This window comes from Hetaerina americana, unplaced genomic scaffold (genome assembly GCF_022747635.1).
Source record: "Hetaerina americana unplaced genomic scaffold, ioHetAmer1.1.p SCAF_2, whole genome shotgun sequence".
Taxonomy (NCBI): Eukaryota; Metazoa; Arthropoda; class Insecta; order Odonata; family Calopterygidae; genus Hetaerina; species Hetaerina americana.
In genome coordinates, this window is record NW_027286763.1 from 86,925,425 (window position 1) to 86,951,879 (window position 26,455).

The window sequence follows — 26,455 nt, forward strand, 5'->3', positions numbered from 1 at the left end:
GGAATACCGCTATGGACATATGGAAAGGTTTACAATTCACAAAGCTGATTACGTCAATGCGTAACGACGAACATCTCAACAAGAGGTGAGCCCTCGCCGATTAGATCAACCCTCGGGAAGACGATTTTGGTGTTCTTTACTCACCCATGTATTGAGGATGCAAATGTTCTTTTATTTTATAAAAGGAAAATAAATGCAATCTTCTGTGAAAATTTTAAAGGCGAAACACCATCTTAGAGTTGCCACTTGTTTCTGGATTTCGAAATTCTCTGATTATGTTTAAAGACCAAAAATCACTTTCTCCACTCCTTTCCTTAAAACTTAAATTAGAAACCACCATGAATGCAATGCGTCTTTTATTTCCTAAAATAACATGCTTGTACAGGGTGAGTTCCAAAAGTAATGCAATTGATTTTCCCGCGCCGCTCCTGTTGGTCGGGGTGGGATGAAACCACTTGGGAATAGGTGGGGGGGGGGCACTAAGCTTTGCCGCGAAACCAGTCTCAGTGCTCTCCAAGCTGTGGAAGTGGCAGGAGGACGTCAGTTATTGTAAACCTCTGCGCGCCGACCGTGTCACAAAAGACCAACCGAACGGAAATTTCAAGTGAACTTCCGCAACGTATTGAAAATGAACCTGATTATTTGGACAACGCCATCACTGATGAAACCTCGTTTTTTTTAATACGACCCAGAAACAAAACGCTTTTACATTCTTTGTCAGCATATCGCGTGAAAATGTAAAAGTTAGTTTGACCGACTTTTTTTAGAATTTTTCAACAAATAATTAATACCTACCCTAAGAAAGAAGTAAGAAACTTACTTTCCTGAACTTACTCTGGATTGTAATTTTATCGACATTTTATACTGCTAATACATTCTATCACACATTCATATACACCATGGGAGTACTGGGCATAAAACCTCCAACTTTCAACAGGAAAAAGATCTGCACATGTTTTGTCCTTAATATATATGAAAGTGAATTAATACGTCCAACTTTAATGGATGGATATACATGAAGGTATATTTTCTTCCGGCGATCATCGAATATTAAAAGCACTAACTAAAAATACCTGTCCATTCGTAATAGATACCACAAACACCTTCATTTGTCAATCCCTGATCACATGCATGGATGTGGCCCATCATTACATCGGTAAGATTGACTTATTCACTTTGCTTTTCTAATGAAAAATCTTCTGGAGCTTCGGTTCGATGTTCTGCATCGTGCGAGGGGAGAACGAGAACCGGAGCATGCCGGCGAAGGTCTCTCTCTTACTCTATCTTATCCCAGGGGTCAAATCTACAAATATAATAATACCAGTCACCGAGTAAATGGGAGCTAAAGGGGATAACTATTACGCGTCAGATATGCGCCAGCGACATTTCTACTTTTGAGAAAACGCAAGAACATCGCGTGAGCCAAAAGAATATAGAAAGATACAATGCGGAATTGCAAACACGCTTGTTTACACGTCATCCTGACGTCACAGCCGAGAATGGTTGAGCGGAAGTATGACAGGTGATTCACACACGACTAATACACTCACATTGACCCGAACCCCTCCTTGGTGACCTTGGTGTCGCAATAGTCATGGCTAAAGGAAACCCATTCACCAAGGCGAGGACAGATGACAAGGAGAATAGTGTCCTACCATCGTTTTTTCTCCTTTGCATCTACCTCACAGGTATTGCAATACAGACAAATAATAGGAGGACATGACCTATTATTGCCCTCTGTCACATGGTTAATGCGGCCTTGGCCCGACACCACAAAAAAAACTGCCAAGCCCCACACGGTAAAATTACACCGGACCTCCTCGTATCTAGTTTAGTTCCTGGTTACGCCGCAATCCACGCCGTCAGCCTCCGCTGAAAAACCTCAAAAGAAGTAACAATCAATTTTACTCCTTCCGCGAACGTGACATGTTGTGGTGGGGTTAGAATAAAAAAAACCAACTGTTGCGGCACGAGATCCCATATTATCTCCCCTCGAGGACGTCTTCCACATGCAATCTTTTCCCCTTCTCGGTCAGATAATAATTACTACAATAGAATGCATCATGAATGGTCTTTGCTCCAGAAAAAATCAGACAGTAAAGAAGGTGGATTAAAGAAAGGAAAAAGATATCAGTAACATATTTTATCAGTTAAATTTTCGTTCCCGTGAGATATCCTGTTTTCGATACCGAGGACGAAACCGTTTGTCCTCGCGTTGAGCGATTATCAGCGCGGGCAAGATTCCATTCGGAGGAAAATGAACTTTGTGACGGCGCCAACGACACGAGGCACGCCCCCTCAAGCATTTTATATACATAGTTCCGAGTTGGATCGGAGTCGACTTTGATTCCAACCGAATTCGAGCGAATAACCCTCCTCGCAGTACGTCACAGGTTTACCACAGGACAGCGTTTGAACCTTGTTGACGCGCGACGATGAAACCTGCCTTTTAAACGCTGGACACCACAGGAACTTGGGCGAAAATGATGTCTTCGCCGCGGTTGAACGACGAGACGGAAATGCGTCTACAAAAGAACTTGATGATAATTGGGCACTTTTACTGAGAGAAGAACTCCGATTAATTGCAATTTTCGAGCCTCACGGTCTTCGACTCTAAGAGCCAATCAGCTGTTATGGGTAAATGCGAGGGCATATAATACGTACTATTTCACTCGATAGCTATCGAACAAAAAGTTCTGCGACAATTTCCCTCGAGAGTGGTTTCTCAGAACAATTCACAAGTGTCATGACTAAAGCGTTCAACATTCCTAGTATAAAACTCTACAAATTATAACACATGAAATGTATACAAACGTTTGGGTAATGTAATAGAGTCGCTTGCGACGGATTTCTCAGCGAAAGTTTTTTAAAAGACATTTAAATCATCCTGTGCCAGCGACAAACGGATCCCCAATGGAAATATTTTGGTTAATCACGTGGTGCTCGGGAATTGTGCGCCCGTATACCTAAAGAGACCACGTATCGAACACTGCCGAGTTATATTATACCCAATTGAAGCATGGACTCCTATAACTAATCAAGTCTGGATTTTAAAGGTCGTAGACCCCTCCGTTGGGAAAGCAGCGATATTTTTTGGTTCCCGACAAGTTTCTTTGGCGTTATGAATGGGCTTTTGATTAGGCTTGGGGACTATGAACAGAATACATTCGTTAAAAACAATAGTCAGTTATGTAAACCTATTGATAAATGCTAAAAAAAGAGTTACAGAATGAAGTTTCACAAAGACAATGGTCCAGAGAGAAAATATTTTACGTCACTTTTATTCCTTTTAGGGATCTCCTTGGACGTTTGCCAAAAACCTTAAGACTCATCCCAAAATACCTTTGTTCACATGCATGTTAATTTCAAGGTCGTTTTCAAGTCATCGGTCTAAATGAAACGAAGTATTTTTACGGGTTTGAACCGGGAGACAATTAGCAAATGACAAGGCAGAGGCCAGTACGCAGGGCGAGTTGACAATCACAGATCCTTGCAAGGTGGTATACCTTTCCCAGACGGAACAAGAACTGAACATACAAGTGTATTAGCGCGTATCCAATTTGTGGACTGAATACTATATCCTGCTTCATCCAAAGAGAAAGACTGGTATTACTGGTTCACTGCCGATTTAATTCATATCTTCCAACCGTCAAGGAATGCGCAGTGAATGAACTATACCAGGCGCTTTTCCACTTCTTGAACTTTCATAACACTTTAAATGATTTCCGCGTCATCCTTCACACTGATTACTACTCTTCATTCACCGACATTACTCTCAAAACGTTCCGTCGAACATCTTTCCCCACTCGAACTTTCCTCGCCAGCTTCCCATGCATTCCGAGTATTTTCCACTCTCCACGCGTCCCAGACAAAGCAAGTCTTCACTCCTTTCGCAAGGGCCTCGCAGAAGTCACTTTCATTTTACATTCATGCGTAACCCATTCCACGTCTTCGTAATGGTGTCGTCATTTCATTTACGAGACAGCAGAAATCTCATTTACAAGGTGCTAATGTTACCCGAATTTAATAATGATGCCATAACCTTAATCGTGGTTATATATTGAGGGGAATTTCGAAGAGTCACCACGCATTACGTGTTTTAACTAGCTTTGGCCATGTTCGAGTAATGTTTTTCTACGGCTAAATACATTTCACCTGGTAATAAACTACGCATATAAATCCTGAGCTTCGATATACTTAACTGCTATTCTACTCTTAGACCTGTCCTACATAAACATCGTAAACACTGAAAAAAACACCTAGCCGACTTCCTTAAACATCATTTACGTTTCATAAGACACGTCTACTTATACACAGATGAGTCTCGGTTTAAATTAAACTGCATTCACTGGAAATCGCGAAACCTAAGAGAAAAGAGGATAACTATATAGACGGATTTTCTCGCAATATCGAAATGGAATACATATTCTAAATATATGCGTCAATACTTGACTCTTATCCTCGCATTTGTTCATGACGTGGTCGGCGATAGTCCGCCCTTTATAGACGACTCAAAGTTCGTATAAGAATTATCTCTTCAAATGGGTATGAGGAGAAACAAAAAGTCATGGACATGCTTAATTTCGAAACCCAAAACAGCCGAATCATCTGTCAAGTGTACCCGTCATGTCGTGATGAAAAGGCGCGAGACGGGACTACCGAATTGCCGATGAAAGCCCGCTGAAGTATGGTGTTAATATCGCAGGGCTTCGGCTAAATCGTCGCGAGGAAGCAGGTTACGGCCATGCAACCGTTAAATATTCCATACTTTGCGCTATTTACTGTAAAATTAAAATGAAGACGCTAAACTGCCACTTTCGCCTAGTTAGAGGAGGGAAACCCAAGCGTTAAAATCTAAAAAAAAACTTTACTAACGATTTATTTTGTGATAAAAATTAAAGTGGCAAAAAATCTCCACAGTGTATCACATATTAAAGGCACTCGTATATTGATTCTTAGCACACCTGAACTTAACGACCATGTATCACTTAAAATGATCAGACCACTGAAAAGCCTTTGAGCTCATACCAACAGGAACTCATGAACTTCCTGGGGTAGTGAGAATCGTGTCGATACGATTTTTTTTGGGGGATACTATTCGATGAGAAGTCAAATGAAAATATTTCTTCAATGCTAAATTTAGCGTATGCTATATTCAGGTCGAAGTGATAATACTGATTCTTTTTTTTACTTCTTTATTGATTACTTTATCGAGTTTCCCAACTCCCAGTTCGAAATATTGGGGCGCGAAGAATCTCCCCAGTCAGAGAGTGGAAATCATTTTGTCCCTAGCCTCATCGATACAAAAAACTAGTCTATATACTCACGTCCTTAGGTCAACAAAATCAAATATTCGATAATGACCTTCATGGAAATCATTCACGACACGTTTTCTTTTTCATTTATGTAAATGTTACTTTAAAAAAGCGTTACTGAGAGAGTCGATTATATTTTTGACAAAAATGAAACCCTAAACGAAAGTCAGGAATTGCTACACAAGATTTGCGAATGAACTCGTGTATAATTTTGGATTTTCGTCAAAATGTATTGCGAAGCAGAAACAATGTGCCACGTGACCTTCTAGATCCAAGAGTCCATTTTCCCTGCACCCAGTCCTAATGGCTATACAGTTCAAAACCTCTCGTCGTGTCACTCGAATATGTAATCAGCTTTGCGATTAGCGGCACCCACAAAGCGACCTTTTTTTTAGCAATTTGATTATGAACTTTTTCACTCAACCACTTTTTACTGCAATGAAATCTGTTGAGAATGAAAAAAGTAGAGAATTGAATCAGGCATCCTGTATGAGACCGCCGCGGAAATAATTAAGATGAAATCTACCGCATAGAATTAACTCCGTGACACTCGTGTTCATGACAATAAAAGCCGAAATCCATTATGTATTTAACTTTTTTCATACTTTATTTTTACAGCTCATATTAGACTATATACACGGACAATTCGCACCACTTTCAATGTTTTACGATAATCTTCTCGATTAAATTCCTGGAGATTCAGTTGACACCATCAGAATGTGAAACCACTGGCAATTTCCTTTTCCATATGAATATTTCGTAATGAATCTGAGGCAAGAATTTGAGTCCCACAGGGAAAAAATTCTAACTTTTCGATGAAATTTATAATAAACGATTAGAAAAAATTGAGGGAAAATAGGTGCTTCCAGGTTGATTCTGTTCGGGAAACGATTTGAGAGAGCGCGGAATTATGAGGCAACGCTTTCCACTTCAGTTCGGCGTGAACTTAACAAATAAGAGGATACATCGCAAATAATAACATACACCACTACGAATCTTCTCATCATAGAGTTTATCAGCTCGTTTAATGACTTAAATGACCAAAATGTTTTCGTATTATTTATGGTCGCATTTAGTAGGTAGAATAAAATAAAAAGATTAGCTCTTTCATGCTCAAATCTGTAATTTGCGTACATCTATTTAAGATTGTAAACGTCTAACCTGGCAAGCTTCGAGGAAGTCAGTGGGAGGACCAAAGTAATTTTGAGAAAGTGATAATAAAAAGTATGAAGAAAGCCATGTCACAGCGGGCTCAGGCCAAAATATGAGCGTAAATAAGAGCGTGATTAGCATATTTATATCATATGTTTGGAGACAAAAAATAGAAGATTCGAAGCGTCGAACACTTGGTGCTAAAGTACGCCGATTAGATTAAGGGTTCGGATGATAAATGAATCCTAAGAAGAGAGAGAGGAGCAATATATCTCATGAAAACTCTGAAAAGAAGGGGTAAACATATCGGTCAGATATTGAGACACGGTGGCCCGATGAAGACGGTCGTCCATGTAAAAGCATGTCGGCAGAACACTCATAAGAGGACCCCAGGCGAAAACACGGAGAAAAGAACCGTAAGATGTCAACAAGGCAAAATACGAAGGCATGTAGAAGTTAGTCGGCAGAATAATTGAGTGAATAGCGTCGCCAAATATTCTAGGACCGATTGCCAGTGATGATGCAGCACGCGTGTAGATTTATCTACGACATGAAAGAAAACACGCTGGGATTGGAGCACGATTTTTGCCCAGCTGGGCAGCAGTCAGAGACTTAATCCAAATATCACACCAACCGATATTTTAGAGGCAACTTTAAAGATAACTGCTCGCACAGGAAGGTCTTCGGATTGTATGGGAAGGTCGTGACTACAGCAATGCCATTTTTATTAAAATCGATAAATATCGCACATTCACTTTCACATTCAGCTCTGACACTTTCAAGCGGATTTCCCCGCAAGGATTTGGTACCCTGCAAGCCACACCGCCAGGGTGTGTGGAAGGAGGTGGTTCGAAATCAGGTTTCATTCAGTGTTATTCTAGAGCGCCTATGTTCTAGGGCGACTTTCATCGTCTTTTCTCTATGTAAGTATCTTATGGTGATCGTCTAACATAATGTAGGTACGGTGCACACCTACCTATGCATTGGAGCATGCGATAAACTCAGTTCATGAACGCCGACGCTGTACAATTCCGAATAACTCATTTTGTTTGTATTTTTACGGCTATGTTAAGGCTCATCTATTGGCCAACCGTTTTCTAAGTATTTGAATCAATCTCTAAAAATGAGTTCCGCGAGTTGATAGTGAAAAACAACAAAGCGTTCGCAGCGCTGTTATAAAAAATTTGTTTCTTTCACCTTTTCAACCTACTTGCAAACGGACTGCAAGAAAGTTACATAAATGAGGTAATGTTCATACCTTTAACGCAAACGAAAAACACTCAATTTTCTTGTTAGGCCAAACTCACCAACCCATTCTCGTCGGCGTTTTGTCGTATATATACGTATGTATACACGTAATTTGCAGTGCCACAGGCCGGTTTTTCAAAGCCAAAAGGCAATTCACATGTCCTCGAAAAATTCTGTCATACTGTGAGAAACAATCCGAACATCAGGCTATGAACAATAGAAAATGAATTAAGTCGTATTTCATCCGTCAACATTTCTCGAAATGATTGCTCTGCGACGCCATACCACTTTGATCAAAAGGCCCCAGGTTAGGACTGAACATTCCCAGAATACTACGCGCTAGAATATTAATTTTATGAACTATTATAGCAAGTCAATGTACAGATAAGAAAATCAAACACCGTAGATATTTCAATCCAAAAAATTTCCTTAACTGATACTTAATAAATATCCATGTGAATAACTTCCTAATCTTATGATCCATCCAGGACAGCATGACAAAGAGATAAGATTAAATTCACGGAAATATCTAGGTATATTAATGATTGATCTCAACACACAATGGATATCACACGTTCCCCAGTCTTCACACGTAGGTATATATACTTATCAACTTAGTCCCTTTTATAATTAACAATTGCTAGCGCGGGTGGGGATGTTACATAATATTTCTCGTCATCACCTTCTATCTCCTTCCATTTACCCTTATGCACTCCTTTAAACGACTTCATCGCAATTAAAATGCATGCATGAACTAATATTTGGGCACACATGATAGTTGCCCTAGCACACACCGTCACATACCCTTCCTGATACTTGCTTTTCATGATTTAGAGGTAGATTTCTGCCGAATTCATTTCTCCAAACATTTGTTCAACCATTTTTGAGAGAAAAACTTTCAAAAGGCAAGCAGCTGAAAACACATCGGGCCACTTAAGATCGAAAGCCGTCGCCAGCCAGCGTAGGGAAAGATAATGCCTCAGATCCGGTTTTATTTATATCTGAAGAAGGCAACCCAGAATTGTTCTCCGTACGAGTATGAGTTGCGTTTTTCCGACTACGCTAAGGGACGTTAACCTGCCCGCATTGGCGGCAGGACTTGTATCAATATTTCCTGCTTTCATCTCAACGATCTGATTTTAAGTGCCGTGAGGGGAAAGTTATAGGTTGCTGAGAGATGCAGGGATATTGATAAACAAAGCCATTGGAACTCTCCGGCGAACACCTTTGGTCGGATTACTTCGGCTGTGGTGGGTAGGGGATGAACCGGGCCTTTGTAAAATTCACGCCTATCTTCTCACAATCCACGTAGAGTGGATCGGAACGCCACGCGGCCGGACGATTGGGGTACCCTTTGGTACGCTCGACCGGCCCTCCCCCGACGTGCGTGACTCGCCGTCCGGACGGCGGGGGCGTGGGCGGGGCTGGACGCCGCGGCCGACGGCACTCCGCTGGAAATCGGCCACGGCGTCTCGCGCGCCCGCCCGCACATGAGCGGGGACGACCTTTTCCGTAGTTCCGCAACTCCTCAACTAGCAGTAGCACGCGTCCTTCTTCTCACCGCCCGCGTCTTAGTTAACCTTTTGGCTGACGAACGCAAATACGACCATGCGAACACGTTGCTAATAATAAAAAGGGTTCCTATAAATGCTCACGACTGCCAAATTACGAAACGGATGGGGGCAACGCATGGGCCAGCTGCTTGCGTGGGAATATGACGCGGCCTGCGGCTAAATAAAATGTGACGGATAACTTCCCGATTATTAATTCTCATGTGCTACACTCTGAAGGTAAACCGTTCATTTTCCCCCGCCGAGAGCTGACGGTCGGCCTTAAGAGAACCTCCACTCGGTGAAAACCGTCTCACAGATTACAGCTACCAATGACATTTCCAAGGAACATGTTTAACAATGCCAAGAATTACTATGCCTGCATTAATTTCTTCCGTTAGGCATTGTTTTCTTTTCAAGAGTACCCATTAATTATCAATACCTATGAATAGGGTTTCTAATCCCTTACCAATTCATACTCTTAGAATTGAATTAGGAATATTCAAAAATTTCAATTGGTTAGCCATAACAGATAGGATATAAGTCCCATTCCTCTCAGTTAATTAACTTTAATTCACGGAATTTATTAATTGCGTCCAGGTTCCAGCAGAATAAATTTCCTTCAATTGGTAATCCGCATCCATATCGGTACGAATCGGCCATCAATCCTAAGCCATCATTAAACCGAATAGGAAAAATAAAATGGTGATAGTGTGCTGATACAGATGCCGAACTTGCCAGTTCACTCACTCCCCGGAAAAATCGCGAAGAAACGCAAAAGTCAAACCATCATTTCCTCTATTCTGCAAAAGTTCGGGGCAAATGAAACTACTCCTCCTGATTCCTCTTCACAAAACAAAAAACACTTTCTCACCACTGGAATAAACGACCAACTTTCTCATTTTTATCTTACAGCTTTCGCAAAGAAATTAAGCGACGTAAAACTCGTCGCCAATCATGCAGCGATCGATTCCCGACGATTGGATTTTGAATGTTTACTTCGTGAGGGGTAGACTGTAGGAATAATCGTGAAATTTCTCAATGTGCTAACCTTCGAAATTAGTACTGTAAACACGAAAACTGGCCGAGACGCTTCCCCGCGACTAAAAGTGGGTTACTGGGTCAAGAGGACCGGCAATGCGCATCAGGGAACGTAGAGCGCGACGAAAAGCAATCCATGAGAGCGGGGAGGGATGTGAGGAATCTCTTGACCTTGGTAGTGTACCCATTGAGTGAATTCAAGATAGCGGCGTGAAAAATATCCAATCGATGGCATTTGTGACATACGAATCGCGAGATAAACATCACTCCCAAGAATTTCTTTCCGGAGTGAAATACGTTCCGCATCTGAACCTCGGTTACAAATTTGGCAGCTGCCATCGTAGGTGCGGGCACTGGGCTCTTTTGGGAGCAATACGATGACGGAACACTGCCACTAACACATGACATTAAGATTAAAATGGATAACATTCGAGATCGGAACTTGGGACTTGACAAAACGGAGGCAGTGCTAATACCCAATCATAAATAACACCTAATGAAATGAATGGCACCTAAGAACAGCCAATATGGATGTAGAGTAGAGTTAGGTTTGGGGTTCATCTGCACCGCTCAAAAATATACCTCCTAATAAATGCTCCAAGTTTTACTTTCAACAAATTACCAATTGAGAATCAAATTAATAATTTTGCCGCGATTAAAAGAAAAGTATAAGCAAATAAAAAAATAAGTTTTTAATAAATTATTCATGGAAATTATTACTAATAACTAACTGTTTCTCGATGTTTTTCGATAAGTATAATGGTGGACATTATGGTAATAATTACTGTAAAAACCAGGAATTCCAAATTATCAAATCGTTCAACTGCAATGACAGGTGCCGTGCAAACTTATTTTATTTTTTTGATAAGATTAATTTTGCAGTCAAACGATGCGCATCTACTTTTAATTTTGGGGCTGTACGGAGAAGACAAATTTGGTCACCCTCAAAAATTCCATTTCTTTTGATAACCATGCCGCTGGAATGTTTCCCTGGTGTTGATACATTTACAGACTGAGCGAATGAATCTAAGTTCAAAACGAATCAGTTGACTGGAATTGTGGACTCGAGCAAAAATACATAGACGGAAGGAATAAAGAAATTCGCCTACGACCGAAGGGAATGAGCTCCTATGAAGGGTCGCCGTGACGAGTCCAGCTGAACTGGATGACGCCATGGCGGAGTTAAACATACCACAGGTGCGGAAGTGAGCTTTGTCCGTAACGTTGCGCAATGCAAAGGCGCTTGGAATACCGAGAAGATTCCAAGGTTCTCTGAAGCAATTTAAACCCTTGAGGCCATTTGTCTCTCCGTCTTGGAAAATGCTGACAACGCTTTAGCATATAAATATAATCAAATGGTCTATCCCCATTAAAACCTAGACGCTACGGGGTTTTCGAGTTAACCACAAAAAAGTCATAGAAAATAACTTCCAAACTGAAGTGCATGGGTATCCTTGTAATTCTCGTTTTGTTATTCAGTATACATCCATGAAATATTCAGAAACCGGGTGAGATAGAACAACTCCTAACACTGACACTAATATGAGCACTAAAACTAATTAAATAACATTAATACGTAATACACCCGTTAAGTTTCATCATTCCCGAGTTGTTTGTTAGGGTCCTGCATTTGTATTTTTAGTTCGTCATATCGAAGTAAATTCGGTAATTTCGTGATATCCTTTATCAAAAATGTAAACTTGAAGGATTCCTTGTCCAGCGCGTAACACACGGACTATAAAATTCTATCCATAAAAAAATAACTTTTTGTTTAAATTCTATCATGATTGATGAAATCAGCTGAGGCCGACCTGAACGATACCTTGAACATTTTAACTAAATGGGAACCAATAACTGATGTCAACATGCCTGAAGGCTTTATCTGCGCGTTGGAATATTATGCACGTCGTCACAGGTGCACCGCTTGGAATTTGGAACGACTGATATAAAGTTCACCGACCTAATTTCCATTTTGAGTATTCACACTGGGCCCCAGGCTTGAGTAGTCGGTCATTTATCTATGCACATCGATAAACAGTAACGCCGTCGAATAGCAGTTGAAAATCATTTGCATATCTCTCAATAATAGAAATTTCTGAAGGGAAGAATTTTAAGTCTTTCAGCGTAACTGCAGCAATTTTGAGAGTAAATGTCACAAGCGATTATAAATATACCATGGGAATGTACGCGATATAGGCTGTTTGGTAAAATATCCATTGATTTTCATTTAAATTATAACGTACCCCGCAGAGAAATGTATTCACATTTCGAATTCCAACACCAACTTTATTTAGATCGAGTTTAACTCCTGGAAATTTGGCAGATTGATGACATCCGATCTAGGTGATGAGAGTTCCCTTACGCTTTTTGACGCTGTCCAATTCTTTCTTTCAAGATCACCGATGGAAAACACCTATACTACGACTACTTAAATGTTTACAGAGTACGTCCTATAGGAATCCAATTCTCAACTTTGAATAAGATGGGTTACCATTTTTGCCGTGGTTTGAATATCAAGCCGAGCATTGTTTGGTCCCCACGTGACCAAGGCCGGTATAGTGAAACGACGTTAGCGAAGTTCTCTCTCTTCAGCAGTAGGGTAACATTATCCATACTATCAGAGAGCGAAAAACTTTTTTTTAACACTCTAGTAACGTAACATCCTCATGTGCGGTTGGGTTCATCTTGTAATGCCTACTCCAATACGGCTGAATGAAATTAATACCATCAGTTTCGCAATTATTGTGACCCTGATCGCTACTTGTATAATTTACTGTAGGAAAAGGGCGATAGGGGACGCAATAATTATCCATTGACCGGCCGCAAATTCATTCAAAATAGAAGCTAACTTCTAAGAATGCGCTTACCTGCTAGAGGACGTTACGTTAATTGTAGTAAGCGGCAGTTTTGGACATGTCCCTAGAAAGCCTTAAGCTGAGAAAGGTCCTCATACCAAATACGTGTAACAATCAAGAAGGCTAGCCTACATTATTTCCTCAAGCGAAACAATCTTTGCGAAGAGTCAAGTGAATGCAAATTTAGACCCTTCGCGTGCTTGGTAATCCCAAAGGATCGGAAACAAGCTTTATTACACCAGCTACAAAAATATTTCTTTAAAAGGTCCTCCTAAAATGTAACTAAGGGAATTTGGATCAATTCAAGGCAAAACAAGCACTTTCCGCCCAATTTCCAACAAACCGCATGTGAATTTAACTTTTATATTACAGAGATGACGCATTTGGAAGATGACCGAGTCGACGGCGAAAAGAAATACTATATGCTAAGTATTTTCACGAAAGAGAGCAAGAAATAAGATCAGCAACGCCATGTTACATTCGTTTGTCAATGCATTTAAACATTTTTTTACCCTGAACTTTCCCAATTGATTACCTGATACGCCCGTATTGTTTGCGCACATTGATATTTTTCATTGGTTATAGTCTGCCAGCATTCAATACCCACACGAGACCTGAGCAAAAATATCACCGCAATGAGTGCCTACAAATCGGGTCCTAGGCTTTGCGTAACTGCTACCTTCGAGTAATGGAGGCACTGCCAGGATTAGTATCTTGAAGCGCATTGCTCGAAAGTTACAAGCAAAAGATTATATTACCCACCAATTATTATTCCAATGAGGCACGCATGACAACATTCAAAGGTAGATAGAAAAACCATCGACTCTTCCAGGGATAGAATACATAGTTTTCTTTAAATAAACTAGGAGATGGGCAATTACAAAAACAATCATTCTTTAGTAATTTTCCACGATTTTTTATTACGCTACTACCAGCTTTAAAAATTAACTTATCGTTTAGGAACCTTCCAGAATAATATTCAACTGTCGAAACCAGTAGTATCGTAATAAACAATTGTGGAAAATTAATTATTGTTGAAAATATTTATTCTATTAAATGGAACGATTCCACAAAATTAAGCCTATTAATTACACAGAGGTATTTTTAATGAAAGGCGAGGTTTTTGAAAAATAATTATAATATCATACATGAACAAGTTTTGAATAAAACGCAAAGGTGACAAAATTTTCCCTACGGGTGCGGGAAATGCTGAATTCAGACCGTCGGTTAAGCGTGCGAATGATCGGAGATCGTATTGAAATCGATAAGATGACAGTGCATACCATTATCACAGAAAGTTTGGCGATGCTAAAGATCTGCACTGAACTCGTCCCGAAGGTCTTGACGGACGACCAAGCGCTGAGTCGAGTGTCTGCTTGCGAAGACCTTCTGCAACGGTTTCACGACGATTCCCCAAACCCCATATAGTCCGGACTTGGCACCAGCAGACTAGTTCCTATTCCCAAAAGTGAAATTCTCCCTCAAAGGGATCTTCCGGAACCCGTCCACCAGGGAGCCTTCGAGTGGTGGAAAGGCCGCTGGTAAAAGTGTTTTTTTAAGCTCATCGGATTTGCTTTGAAGAATTTTGAGGCATTGTAGCAAGATTGAAATAAATCTATAGCTACGAAAATTTTCCCGATACTTTTGATACAAACCATGTATACAGTTCATCATTATCAACAGCCCTTTATATCTGCAAATATTACAGTCGATGGAATTTCAAGAGCAATCAATAACAGTTCACCATCGAACTTCAATGCATCACTCTTTAAGGGACAATGACACCATTACGACTATTGGTACAGGTATAATTAAGACAAACAGGATTTTATCATCGCTGAAGAAATATCATCTGAAGTTTAAAAAAAACTTGAAACGGACATTTGATTGTTCTCAATAATTCGCGAAAAATGTTAATCGCGCTCCAGAATCGCAATGAAAGCAATCACTGGAAATACACGTGTAAAATGCAACTGCTCTACTTTAAGCTATTCCATCTAGAACCTTTTAATGACGTCGCCAAGGTTGTGTGCGTCATTTTTAGGGCGATGACATCAATTGCGACACAAAGCGGGTCAAAATTCCAAAAATCTCTTCCTTTTCCGCCATGCGCCAGCGTCATCCCCGATTATTTGCTCGATATAATGTACGCACTATCTGCCAGTTTTCCAAGTTAACCTTTGAAACACGACAGGCGTTCACACGACCGATCATGTCCTCGGAATCCTATCACATGACGTTACAATCGGAATGCATGGAATGACTCGGGATTCGAACAGGCTTGTCACCGATTACGAAGACAGTTTGATTTTCCATGGGCAAGAAAATTTCGACTTTTTTGTCAACGGGGAGTCGCGATATCAGCAATGCCCAACGAAGCACCGTTGCTTTCTTTCACTCCGGAACAACGAAATCTTTCTTCTAGTTAGTTATTAGATTGCAATGTAAACGAACATAATTACAAAACCGGGTGCATAGGTGCCTTATATCTACATAATAATAATCACAGTAATCAACCCGATGGTCGATTTGGTAGGTGATGGTAGAGTTCACCCAGTACTAAGCCCGACGGCGTGTGAAATTCACACATCAGGGTAGGGGGGCCAGTTCCTTTCCCTGGGCCGGTTATGGTTTCCGAGGAAGACTTGGTACCCGAAAAATCCTACATAAATAAATATATATACACACACATATATAAATATATATATATATATATATACACACACATATATATATATATATGTGTGTATATATATACACATATATATACATATACACATACATATATATATAATATATATACACACACACATATATACATATGTGCATATACACGCTACATATATATATATATATATATATATATATATATATATATATATATATATATATATATATATATATACACACACACACACACATTTATTTTTTAAATATTTGAATTGACACTTTTTATTGCTATTGTTTTATAGATATACGTAAGCAAAGACTATGGCATCGAGCGTCACAGATTCATTCGCGGCCACTGATAAATTAAGCTATCGGTCGCACCTACGAAGTTCTCCAACGCGCGATGATGAAAAATGCTTGCCTAACTGTACTCACGCCTGTGGCCCTTACGTAACGTGACAACGGTTGCCTCCATCGGCTGGACACAACTCGGACCAAAGTTCATCACATTCATTCTCTTCCAATGCTATTTTAAGTCATCTCATTATGTTGCCATTGTGTGTGACAGTTACGCGACCAAAACTTAGACAGCAAGCTCCCAAGTATTGGCGACTAACACCACCAATACGCTCGACGTTTCCGAAAGCGCTAAGTCGTGTTCGGCACTTCCCCCTACCCTTCTAACTCGTTAGGGAGAAAGTTCCTGTATCCTACATACATACTTTATACATCGACACAGACTTCACACCAGATTTTTTTTCATTATCTAAACTCTCGAGTCTCTCTCTTTCGCATTCTCTCGCACACCTTTATGGCCGATGTAGGATGTTAGTCATCAAGATTCTTCTCATTTACTCACTCAAATACGAGGAAAGCATGGCACCATAAAGATGAATGAGTCAATATCAAACTAGTTCGACTAGAGTGCACTCGTGTTTTTTTACTTCCAATTTTTTACATTACCCCTCTTTTTTTAAAGGCCGCCTCCCTTGTCTACCTCGATAATTTTGTAGGCATGCGAATACGAATGGAACCATCAATATTTCGTGCGTGGGGGAGTTCGGATATTGCCAGTTCAGCCATGAGATTCGGGTTGCCATTAGTGACAACACAAGTCGTCACATGATTTGCCACTAACCTGGAAAAATTTCGAGGTGGGATCGACGAGCAAGTTCAGAGTGTCCCTCTGCTCGGAGGTCATCACGTCGGGGTATGGGAACACTTGAGACGCCTCGACCGTGCCCCTGAAGATGTTCATCGTGAAGGATTTGGACTCCTTAGCTCCGCCCTTCTTCGTTTTCGGGTCCTCTTGGTGCTTGGTCGCCACCTGAGGGGCCGTGGCTAGTAACCTTCCATGCGTTCAAAGGAAAGAGAAAGCATTTGGCCAAATTAATGTCAACGGCATATTTTACGCGGCGTCACTTTTAATTGCTCGGCTTTCACGCCAACAAAAACGCTCTCTTGTAACTAAATAGTGATAGTGGTTTCAAGGAGAGGCCACCGTCAGCTAAGGTCATTTGCGCCGTTACGACTGGATGGGAAAGGAGGAAAGGTGGAGGGAAACTCGGCGTCGCCATAATCCTAATATTAACAAAAGGCGCCAAGGGGTCCCCGCAGCTTAACGTCCCATCCGACGGACGTCGTATTCAATCACAAGTGCCTTCCACAAAGCACCTCAAGTAGGGGTCGGGATACCACTGAAAAATCTAAGTTGTCTCCAGGATTCGAACCCGTTACCCACCGCACCATTCAGATTCCCTCTCCTCCCGTAATAGGTCGTATATTGTGGCAATAGGGCAAGGTTTCTGTGCGTATGTTGTGTACAAGAGTAATGTTATCAGTACCGAAATTAAAAGAGACGAGCAATTAGGTACGGATACTAAAGTAAATAATGCCAAAACATCGTTGGAAACCATCGAAACTGGACACCAACCTCACTTCGGTATGCACCGGCGACTTGCAAAATAATTTAAATCCACAAGTCATCTGTCAGACGAAACTATGGTCGTCATACTACGTGCCGCCCTTCTGCAAGACATTAAGTAAAATGCAGATGCATTTGCAACAGGCATTTCGTCTGGAAGTAGCGAACAGTATTTCTCCACTTTATAGAGTCAATACATTTACGCTCCAAGTCTTAAAACTCTTGTCGAAATAAACTAACTACAGATTCGAAAATGGAATTTTATGACTTGAAACGGGCATTCAGCTCTGCCATTTTGAGCTCCCCCTTTCCATCAATCCCAAAGAAAAATTTTTTTTAAATTTTTAGGGCAAAAAAATGTCCCAACACCAGTGAAAAGTTGAATTCCGGGCAAATATGAAAAAATTGGTTACTTCGCATTGTTTACAGCACCAACGAAACGGGAGTGGAGTGGTATTCCATGACTCTGTTATAGTTTAGTTAGCACTGTGGCAGTTTTCGAGCTTCAATGGAATCGATTACAAAAATGCCTTTTATCCTATCACCGAAAAAAAGAAGGGAGGCTATTTGTCCACTGGGTGCACAGAGATACCTGATCGCCTTGATCGAGAATCCGAGATACAATTGCTTATAGCGGAAGGCGGATTTTCACAGAAAGGACAAAGTAGCTAGAATAACATAATAATGGGTCTCTGGAAATAATAGGAATTCTAATGCTAGGGGATATTAAGCGGTTGATATGGGAAACGTCTCAACGCGAACATCCATCTTACATCGTAGGCGCAACCACCCCTGAACGGAAATTGAGCTTAGTATATAACAAGGCGTCGACGGCCCCATTAAATGAAAATAGCATGGTAATTTAAAATAGATTAATAAAAAATCTAATCTTCAAAGTTAGCTCGGAGTATGTGCAAATTGAGGAGCCTGCTGGCAATTTGAAGAAGTTGAGCAATTCAAGTCAAATAAGGAAAAAAATCATGAAATAAAACTACTCAAACATGTTCAGGTCAAATATAATGGCTTTTGCAATGCATTTATTAATCATTTTCCGATAACGATTTCAATGCCACTTCATATAAAATGAGGAAATTGTACCATGCGGATCTCAAATGACATGAGTCAGAAGAACAACGGAGCTCTGGTTCCCGGGGAGAAAGCTCAGCAGCTCGCCGGTTTCCTTACCCAAGGCACTGACGTCATTTAATTTTGGCATACACGTGATATTCCCACTAAAAATTGGCAGGGCTGAATAGGATTTAAATATTACAATCAAATTGATTTAGACAAATCCTCGTTGGCCGTATAACGGGACAAGAGAAAAAATGTTTTAAAATATAAATGGCAGCTCACAGAATACGACGATGCAGAGATGATTATCTCAAGGCAATGACTCCTCTGGGTGAGACAAGACAGTGCTGAAATTTCGGCAATAACAGCTTAAGACGATGGCATGCAATAGGATATAGGTCTCATCTAGACATCAGCTTTCGTGTTTTTAAATACAAAGCATTAAACCGAAGCGTTTCTCATTTCTGAATTGAAGGCTATGCACAGTTATCTTCAAAATAAAATACCATCAGCATTTAACATTGCATAGGACCCGTTGGTACATGAAATTTATGATCCTTAAACAAGTGAGAATCAATGGAATATTTTCAAGACTAGACAATTAACTTACTCATTGATGTGGAAGTTAACATGGGAAACGAATGATCATAACTATTAATAGGGTGTATAATGTAAGAGTGGAACCAACCACCGTTTAAAAAACTCATAAGCAAATGATTAAGATTGAAGTCCTAACGCAATTGAAAAAGATTGCACACAATGATTAACAGAAGCGAAATAAGCTGGATATAAGTCAATTTAACATTGTGGAATCGCAAACAATAACAATGGTGATGCAAAACAGATGCACGAATATGAACACAGTTACTTAAAGCTATTAGCTGTTGAGCACGATAAATATATACTCAACGATATAGTCAAGATAACTCTCAATACTTTATTCCACAATTCGATTTCGGTGCTGTTTCCACAAGGACCCATCATAACATTGTTAACAACATATATCAATGTGAAATTCTAAAGCGAGAACACCCGATAGCATAGTAATGGAAAGTATGCCCTGTTAGAGGCCAATATTTCATCATTCATCAATTCGCTCACTAAGAGCCAACGGAGCGAATTTGTTTTGCGATGAAAATAAGGTATATATTTTACAACAAGAATATTACCGAGTGATGTTCAAAATGGTTTTGTTAATTTGTTTCGATTCAAAAGTTTGCATGACAGTAACAGTATCAGTAACATAAGCTAGAGCATTTGAAAACATTGCGATGGTATTGTAATCTCTTAATTTTGTACTTTATTACGCGAGCAGAATTCATTGATGTTTTCTAGTCGGCTATTTGTCTCTCTTTCATCATTTTCTTCATTAGAGCGCCTTCTAAACACAAACTTATCGACTGAGCAAATTATTACGGACCACTTCTTATCAATTTGTACGATAATTACTTGAACATTTGGTTCACATTAACTGATTACGAAGCGAAGGGCTGCATTAAACAACGTAAGTCCAGTTATATCTAATTTACAGGGTCATATAAATAATTTTTTGATGCATTACACTAACAGGCATCTTTGTTCGTAGTAGCTTTACCACGAATTATAAAATCATAATAGCAAAACTGTCAGTAAATTAAGCCCATTCAAACATGCATACATTGATTCCCTGCAATTTTCGTAAACCATCACCAAAAAATTGCTGCTGACATGAAATCTTGCCAAACGATAATCTAAAATCTTCAAAATGCAAAATATGGGTCAATTCCTCTAAGTTGAAATTGAAAACCTCGAGGGCCTCGAAGTTGTTTTGCCCCTATTCCATATTCATTATCTTTACAAATGGACAGCAATGAAATCCCAGAACATTTATGTAAACCATAGATGAATAGCACATATAAATATAATAAATTCGATAATCAACAAAAAAGGTACTCACCTTTGACTTAAGTCGGTGCATTTTATGTTTTTCGGAGTTAAGAACACGATGCGACCAAAGCGAAGCATGATTGACAGAGTTACACCAACGTACTACACACGATCACGGTCAACTGGACTCTGGTTTCAAAATTAGTTGCCTCCTTCTGCTACGATAGACGTTGACGTCATTAAAGGAATGGTACTCGAACAACCTTGCTCATACCATACAAAATATGATTTAAGAAGCGCTTCCAAAAAATGTATAATGAATTACAAATCAAAACTTGTATTTTAAAACTCAGGATATTTTAGATTTGCGGGAAAAAAACCTCTTAATCTGCTTAACACTTCAGACGACACACACGGAAATCAATTGTATTATGTCAAAAACTCAAAGTCTAACTTTTCTCAATTTTAACCTGCTACCTTGTATTTTCCACTTTAAAATTTATATTTACTATTCACAATATTAAAAGACTAATTCTTACGAAAATAACTCAGTTGACAGCGTTTAATCCCCACCTCGCATTGGAAATTTTGAACGGAAAATGAATCAAAACACGATTCTTTGGAAGGGACTGCCATCTATTGAGCTGCAATGGAAGTAACTGGGAAAAAATGATAAACGTTTTTATACAAGAAGATTTCAAAATGGTTTTAGTACGAATTCAATGTTAATCATGGTATTCTTTCTAAATATTCTCTTTCAAATGTTAATTGTTTCGTTCAACTCTGTGGGCAAGAGAGAAGACATGGCAAGAAATCAAATCATTTTATGAAGCCAAACTCTTTTCATAACGTTTGCTCCATATCAGATTTAAAGTGAACTCCGGCGTCCATATCATACAGCAGCCTTTTCTTTGCAAACCTTAGCAAAATGATTCCAGAGGTGCCCACGCTAGCAATTTTGCCATAGTTATTCTTCACACCTTGCTCATTCGGGACAGTAGTGACATAAACGGCTGAAGATTGTACCATCGTCTTTCAGTTGTTTGCGTACTGATGGCGCCAAGTAAGTTTTTGTTTTTTAGAATAAAAATATAATATTAGATTACATGAACAACCATTTATTGCTGCCATGGTCGTACATTTCAACGAAAATTGGAGGGGCGATTAATTTAGACTCCTGCGTACCTATAATCACAATTTTTTTTATATTACTGCCTCCTTTATTAATTCTTTACAACTGTGCCGAGAACATATAGTAGACTGCATATTAACTGTTTATAAATACTTTGGGAAGTTTAAAGGAATTTTTAACTAAAAAACTACAGTCAAATAACCTTTCAACAATTTTATGAAAGTTGGGAAGTTTGGTTAGCGTGAAAAATGTAGAAAGAAGAGCAAATATTTTTTAAACAAAACCGATTTTCTCACAACTGTGACAACAGATAAATCTTCCGATAGTAGTGAGGACCTTTTATTTTCATTTGAATCTTTTTACTCATTCATTTATACGGTTACCCAAAGGAAAGATCGGTGGGTGAATGGAAGAAAGCCGATTCGAGAAAAAAATTATTATTTTATAGCTATTACGAACAGCGGTTGTGTAATTATGTTAGACAATATTTAAAACTTTGCTAATATGATTTTAAACCATATTATATGCATGCACATGATATAAATACCAGCTAAGTACCTTGATTTATTCCATAAGGTTTTCTCCCACATAAAGGCTCAAAAATGTTTAGGTCTCTGCAACCCCCCCCCCCCCCAACCATCAAATATACACACCCTGTCTCAAATAAACAACCTCCAATGTTGCGTCTCAATTGCTCCTTTAAAGACTCTTTTACCCCAAATTTTAATGCTCTGCATACTTAGGAATTGTTGCAAAATACTGAACAGCCGACCATAGATTCTTTTACGTCCCGGAGTGCGAAGCGTAATTTACTGATATCTAATAACCGTTTAAATCGGGCCAAAAAGTCACCGCTTTCATCGGGGGGGACAGTGGAATATTGTTGAACTTCTTTTGTTTCCAAAAGTATGTGGGCAATCACCGGCGAGCCTAGGAATGGGGAATGGTGGAAAAATTCTTGATGTGGGCGTTCATTGGTTGGCAGGAGCTCTGGACTCTAGGAGCAATGTCAAACTATCCCATCCGAAGTGCATGCCAGCCACAGTGAATACCGACAATGGGAACGTTTTCACCAAATTGTAATCCCCAATTCTCAGAGTACCGTTGTCTGCATACAGACCTCGACATGGGGAAGCATTTCAAAGACTTACTCATCATCAAGCCCTTAGAGCTACTAGTGTTGTATGTCAATGGGACACAACGTAAGTGATTATATATGAGAGGCCAATGGGCTTTCCTTTGCCCTTTCATGTGAAATAATCCGTAAGGGAAGAAATACTTAGCGGATACACGACATGTAGGAAAATGTATAGAACAACTCTAATAATAACTGGCATATGGCCTTGACGACAAAATAAACTATAGCAATTTCCGGGGATAGGGTTGGTACAGTGGCTAGTCTACAGACTTCCCACCGAGAGGGTTCGAATCCTGAAGACGAGAAATAATTTTCAGTGGTATCCCGATCCCTACTTGAAGTGCTTTGTGGAATTTGACGTGGACTTTGAGTGAGTAGGATTGGATTGGACGTTAAACTGTAGACCCCTTGGCGTTTTTCGACAAGTGTAAGCTAATGCTGACGCCGAGTTTCTTTCCACCCTTCCTTTCCCATCCATCCCTAATGGCTCCCTAATGACTCTAGCTGTCCCCTAAAACTACTAATACTAAAACAATTTCCTCTTATACAATGCTCATGTTGATTAGAAAATGTATAGACATTTAGGGATTGGGGGAGGATGTGTGGAAATATACGGATCCACTGTAGGTGATGCAAAAGTGTGTTACATGCTGAATTAATTTTTTTAATTTTATTTAATCAAAAAAAGTCATTTATCCGAATGAGGCCAGCTGGAAAAATGTTTTCCCTTATTTTACCAATATGGTGCTCATTGGTTTTTAATTTCCATTCCTGGTTTTCCTAAAGTTAACTTCAGGTGATTTTGGAACAGGCAGCCTTGTCAGCTATGAATAATTATGCACATTTATGCCTAAATCAACTTAGGTGACATATATTGGCAAGGAGAAACAACTGAAAATTACGTTCAAATTGGTACCCGTTGCTGTGGTAACTGTCACTGCACATCGCTTGCAAAAGAAAGTTGAAGGAATTTTAAAATCCCTCAGATTCTGCAAAAAAATATTTGCAGGGTGGGCGGTGATGGCCGGAAAGCAAAAAGGTAACCTGATATCTCGCCTGCTACTTAACCCTCTGCCCTCAAGAATGACTTCCCCTCGAAGCTTGGGGACTGGTGAGGCCGGTTTGAAAACCAAGGGGTTTCGAGCTGAGACGTTGAACAAGTGAGGGCAATTACCTTATGAAGGCATTGATGTAATTTTTCTCAATATAGAGAAGGTATTTGTTGTATGGAAAAGATTTATTATGATCAAGAAATTACCCAAGTCCAAAATTTATTGAGCAAGGGAAAAAATCTCCATTTTTTGTGCGCGAGCGTAATTGCGAGGACTTGGTTTAGGATGATAAGATGGTGTCTCGAGTCGACTCATGAATGGCCTCCGTTCATAAAGTTCAAGGTACTCGATGTTAAAAGTTATATATCGATAGGAGTTTATTCGGTGACGATGGAATTAAATCTGGTACATAATTTAAATCTAAGTACAAGCAACTTCTCTAACGGTGATTCGACGAATGGCCAATACTATTTTCTTCACTTCATCAATGTTTTCGTCTGTTGTTGACGTGCTCGGGCGTCCGGCACGCTCTTCGTCGTTCACATCTGCTCGGCCCTCTGAGAACATTTTGTACCACCGATAAACGATACTTCGGTCTATGACAGCTTCTCCATATGCCACAGTCAACATTCGGAATGCGTCCACCGACTTAATTTCGTTTTTCACAAAAAATTTGATACAGATTCTTTGATCCATTTTTTGAAACAGACAAAAATAGAAGACAAGACAAAACACGTCCCAGCAAAAGAGCTGTCAAAAATTAACGAAACATTCAAAATGACCGAACTTTTCGGCGTAAGGGAGAGACATAAGTACCATACATAACGCCACAAAAAAATCAAAAATCAAATATATATAACCCGCGGAAATTCAAAATTCGCAATACTTTTTGGACAGACCTCGTATATTAATCGTTATTTTGGAATTTCGACTACTTTTTATTAAGTATTGTTTAGCAAAAATGAGTTTTTCACCTTTCGACAATTGAATTCCGGAAATTTCCATGCATCGATATACACTCTCAAGAATATTATGGTGAACCCATGATTGATAGGGATATTTAAGATTTATTTCTTAGCTGAAAAATAATATCGATTTTCACTCTTGTTGCTGGAAAAATGACAGTGGGAAAAGGTATATGAATAGGAATGGAAGTTGAGGAGGTAGTGGGAGTGGAGGAAGACGAAGAGAAGCCTGACAGCCGCATTAGCTTGCCGTAGATACAAAAGTAGCCACAATTTAACGCTTCATTAGAAGGATGCAGAAGTAATGTGCTTAAATGTAAGTTGCGCTGAGCGCGACACGGAAGCAGGGTTCGGAGTGAATCTGAGGAACGTTCACCCAAGTCACTATCACTAATCGAAAATAAAATGAGATGTGATTTTTTGATTTTCCGCAGCGAAATATTTTATATTCTGGCCGTTTTATTTCAGCAGCTATCTGTCATTTACATGTCAACATTCCCAGTTTTCCACATACAATTCAGTTCCAACACCAGTGAAGAAGGTGAACCACATATTAAGGGAATGGGAGTGATGGGTATAAACAAACTAGTCAACAGAAAGGAGGGCAGGTGTCAAATCTATTTTTTTCTGGTCGGTGACTAATATCACTCTTAAGGTATCAGAAAAACAGTAAATAATAGGGAATTTATATATATATATATACATATATATATATATATATATATATATAAATATATATACATATATATATATATAAATTCCCCATTGTATATATATATATATAAATTCCCCATTATATATATATATATATATATATATATATATATATAAATAGAGTCTCACTTGAAGAAGGCCTCTGAGAGGGCCGAAAGCTCGAAAAATTAACAGTGTGAGTGTTCTTTTAAATGTTGCTATTCTTTTCTATTTGTGTTATACCTGTATTGTGTCACCCCTTTATACTATATATATGGTGATGGTAGACTTCACCCAGTACTAAGCCCTATACGGCGTGTGAATATTCACACATCAGGGTAGGGGGGCCAGTTCCTTTCCCTGTGCCGGTTATGGTTTCCTAGGAAGGCCTGGTACCCGAAAAATCACATAGCTTGGGTGGAGCTGCAGGTGCCCAGAGTGCTTTACCCGGGAATCGAACCCGGGACCCTCCGATCAGTAGTCCAACGCTCTACCCACTGGACTACCGCGACCCATGTGTATATTTATATATACATATATATATACATATATATATACATATATATATACATATATATATACATATATATATATATGTATATATATATATATACATATATACACATTCAAATATATGGCGAACAAATATTCATTCACATGGAAATAGATATAAGCAAAAGGGATAGGAACACATGTAAAAGACGAACACAGGAGAGGTGGGGAAGGCGGAATCAGGCAGATCACAAGTGTAAAAATATTTCCTTGACCGGGACTTGAACACTG

The 26,455-nt window shown here is 39.5% G+C and overlaps 1 protein-coding gene across 1 annotated transcript in view; it reads right to left on the reverse strand.

Moving 5' to 3' along the window:
- Positions 1 to 20,972, reverse strand: part of Acadvl (Acyl-CoA dehydrogenase very long chain) — a 39,820-nt gene extending 18,848 nt beyond the window's left edge. The window contains exons 1-2 of the mRNA XM_071585740.1: positions 20,763 to 20,972; positions 16,970 to 17,180 (exon numbers count right to left, since the gene is read on the reverse strand). Coding sequence (XP_071441841.1) covers positions 16,970 to 17,180; positions 20,763 to 20,830 — 279 coding nt within the window. The 5' untranslated portion in view covers positions 20,831 to 20,972. The remainder of the gene's footprint in view (positions 1 to 16,969; positions 17,181 to 20,762) is intronic.
- Between the last annotated feature and the right edge of the window lie 5,483 nt (positions 20,973 to 26,455).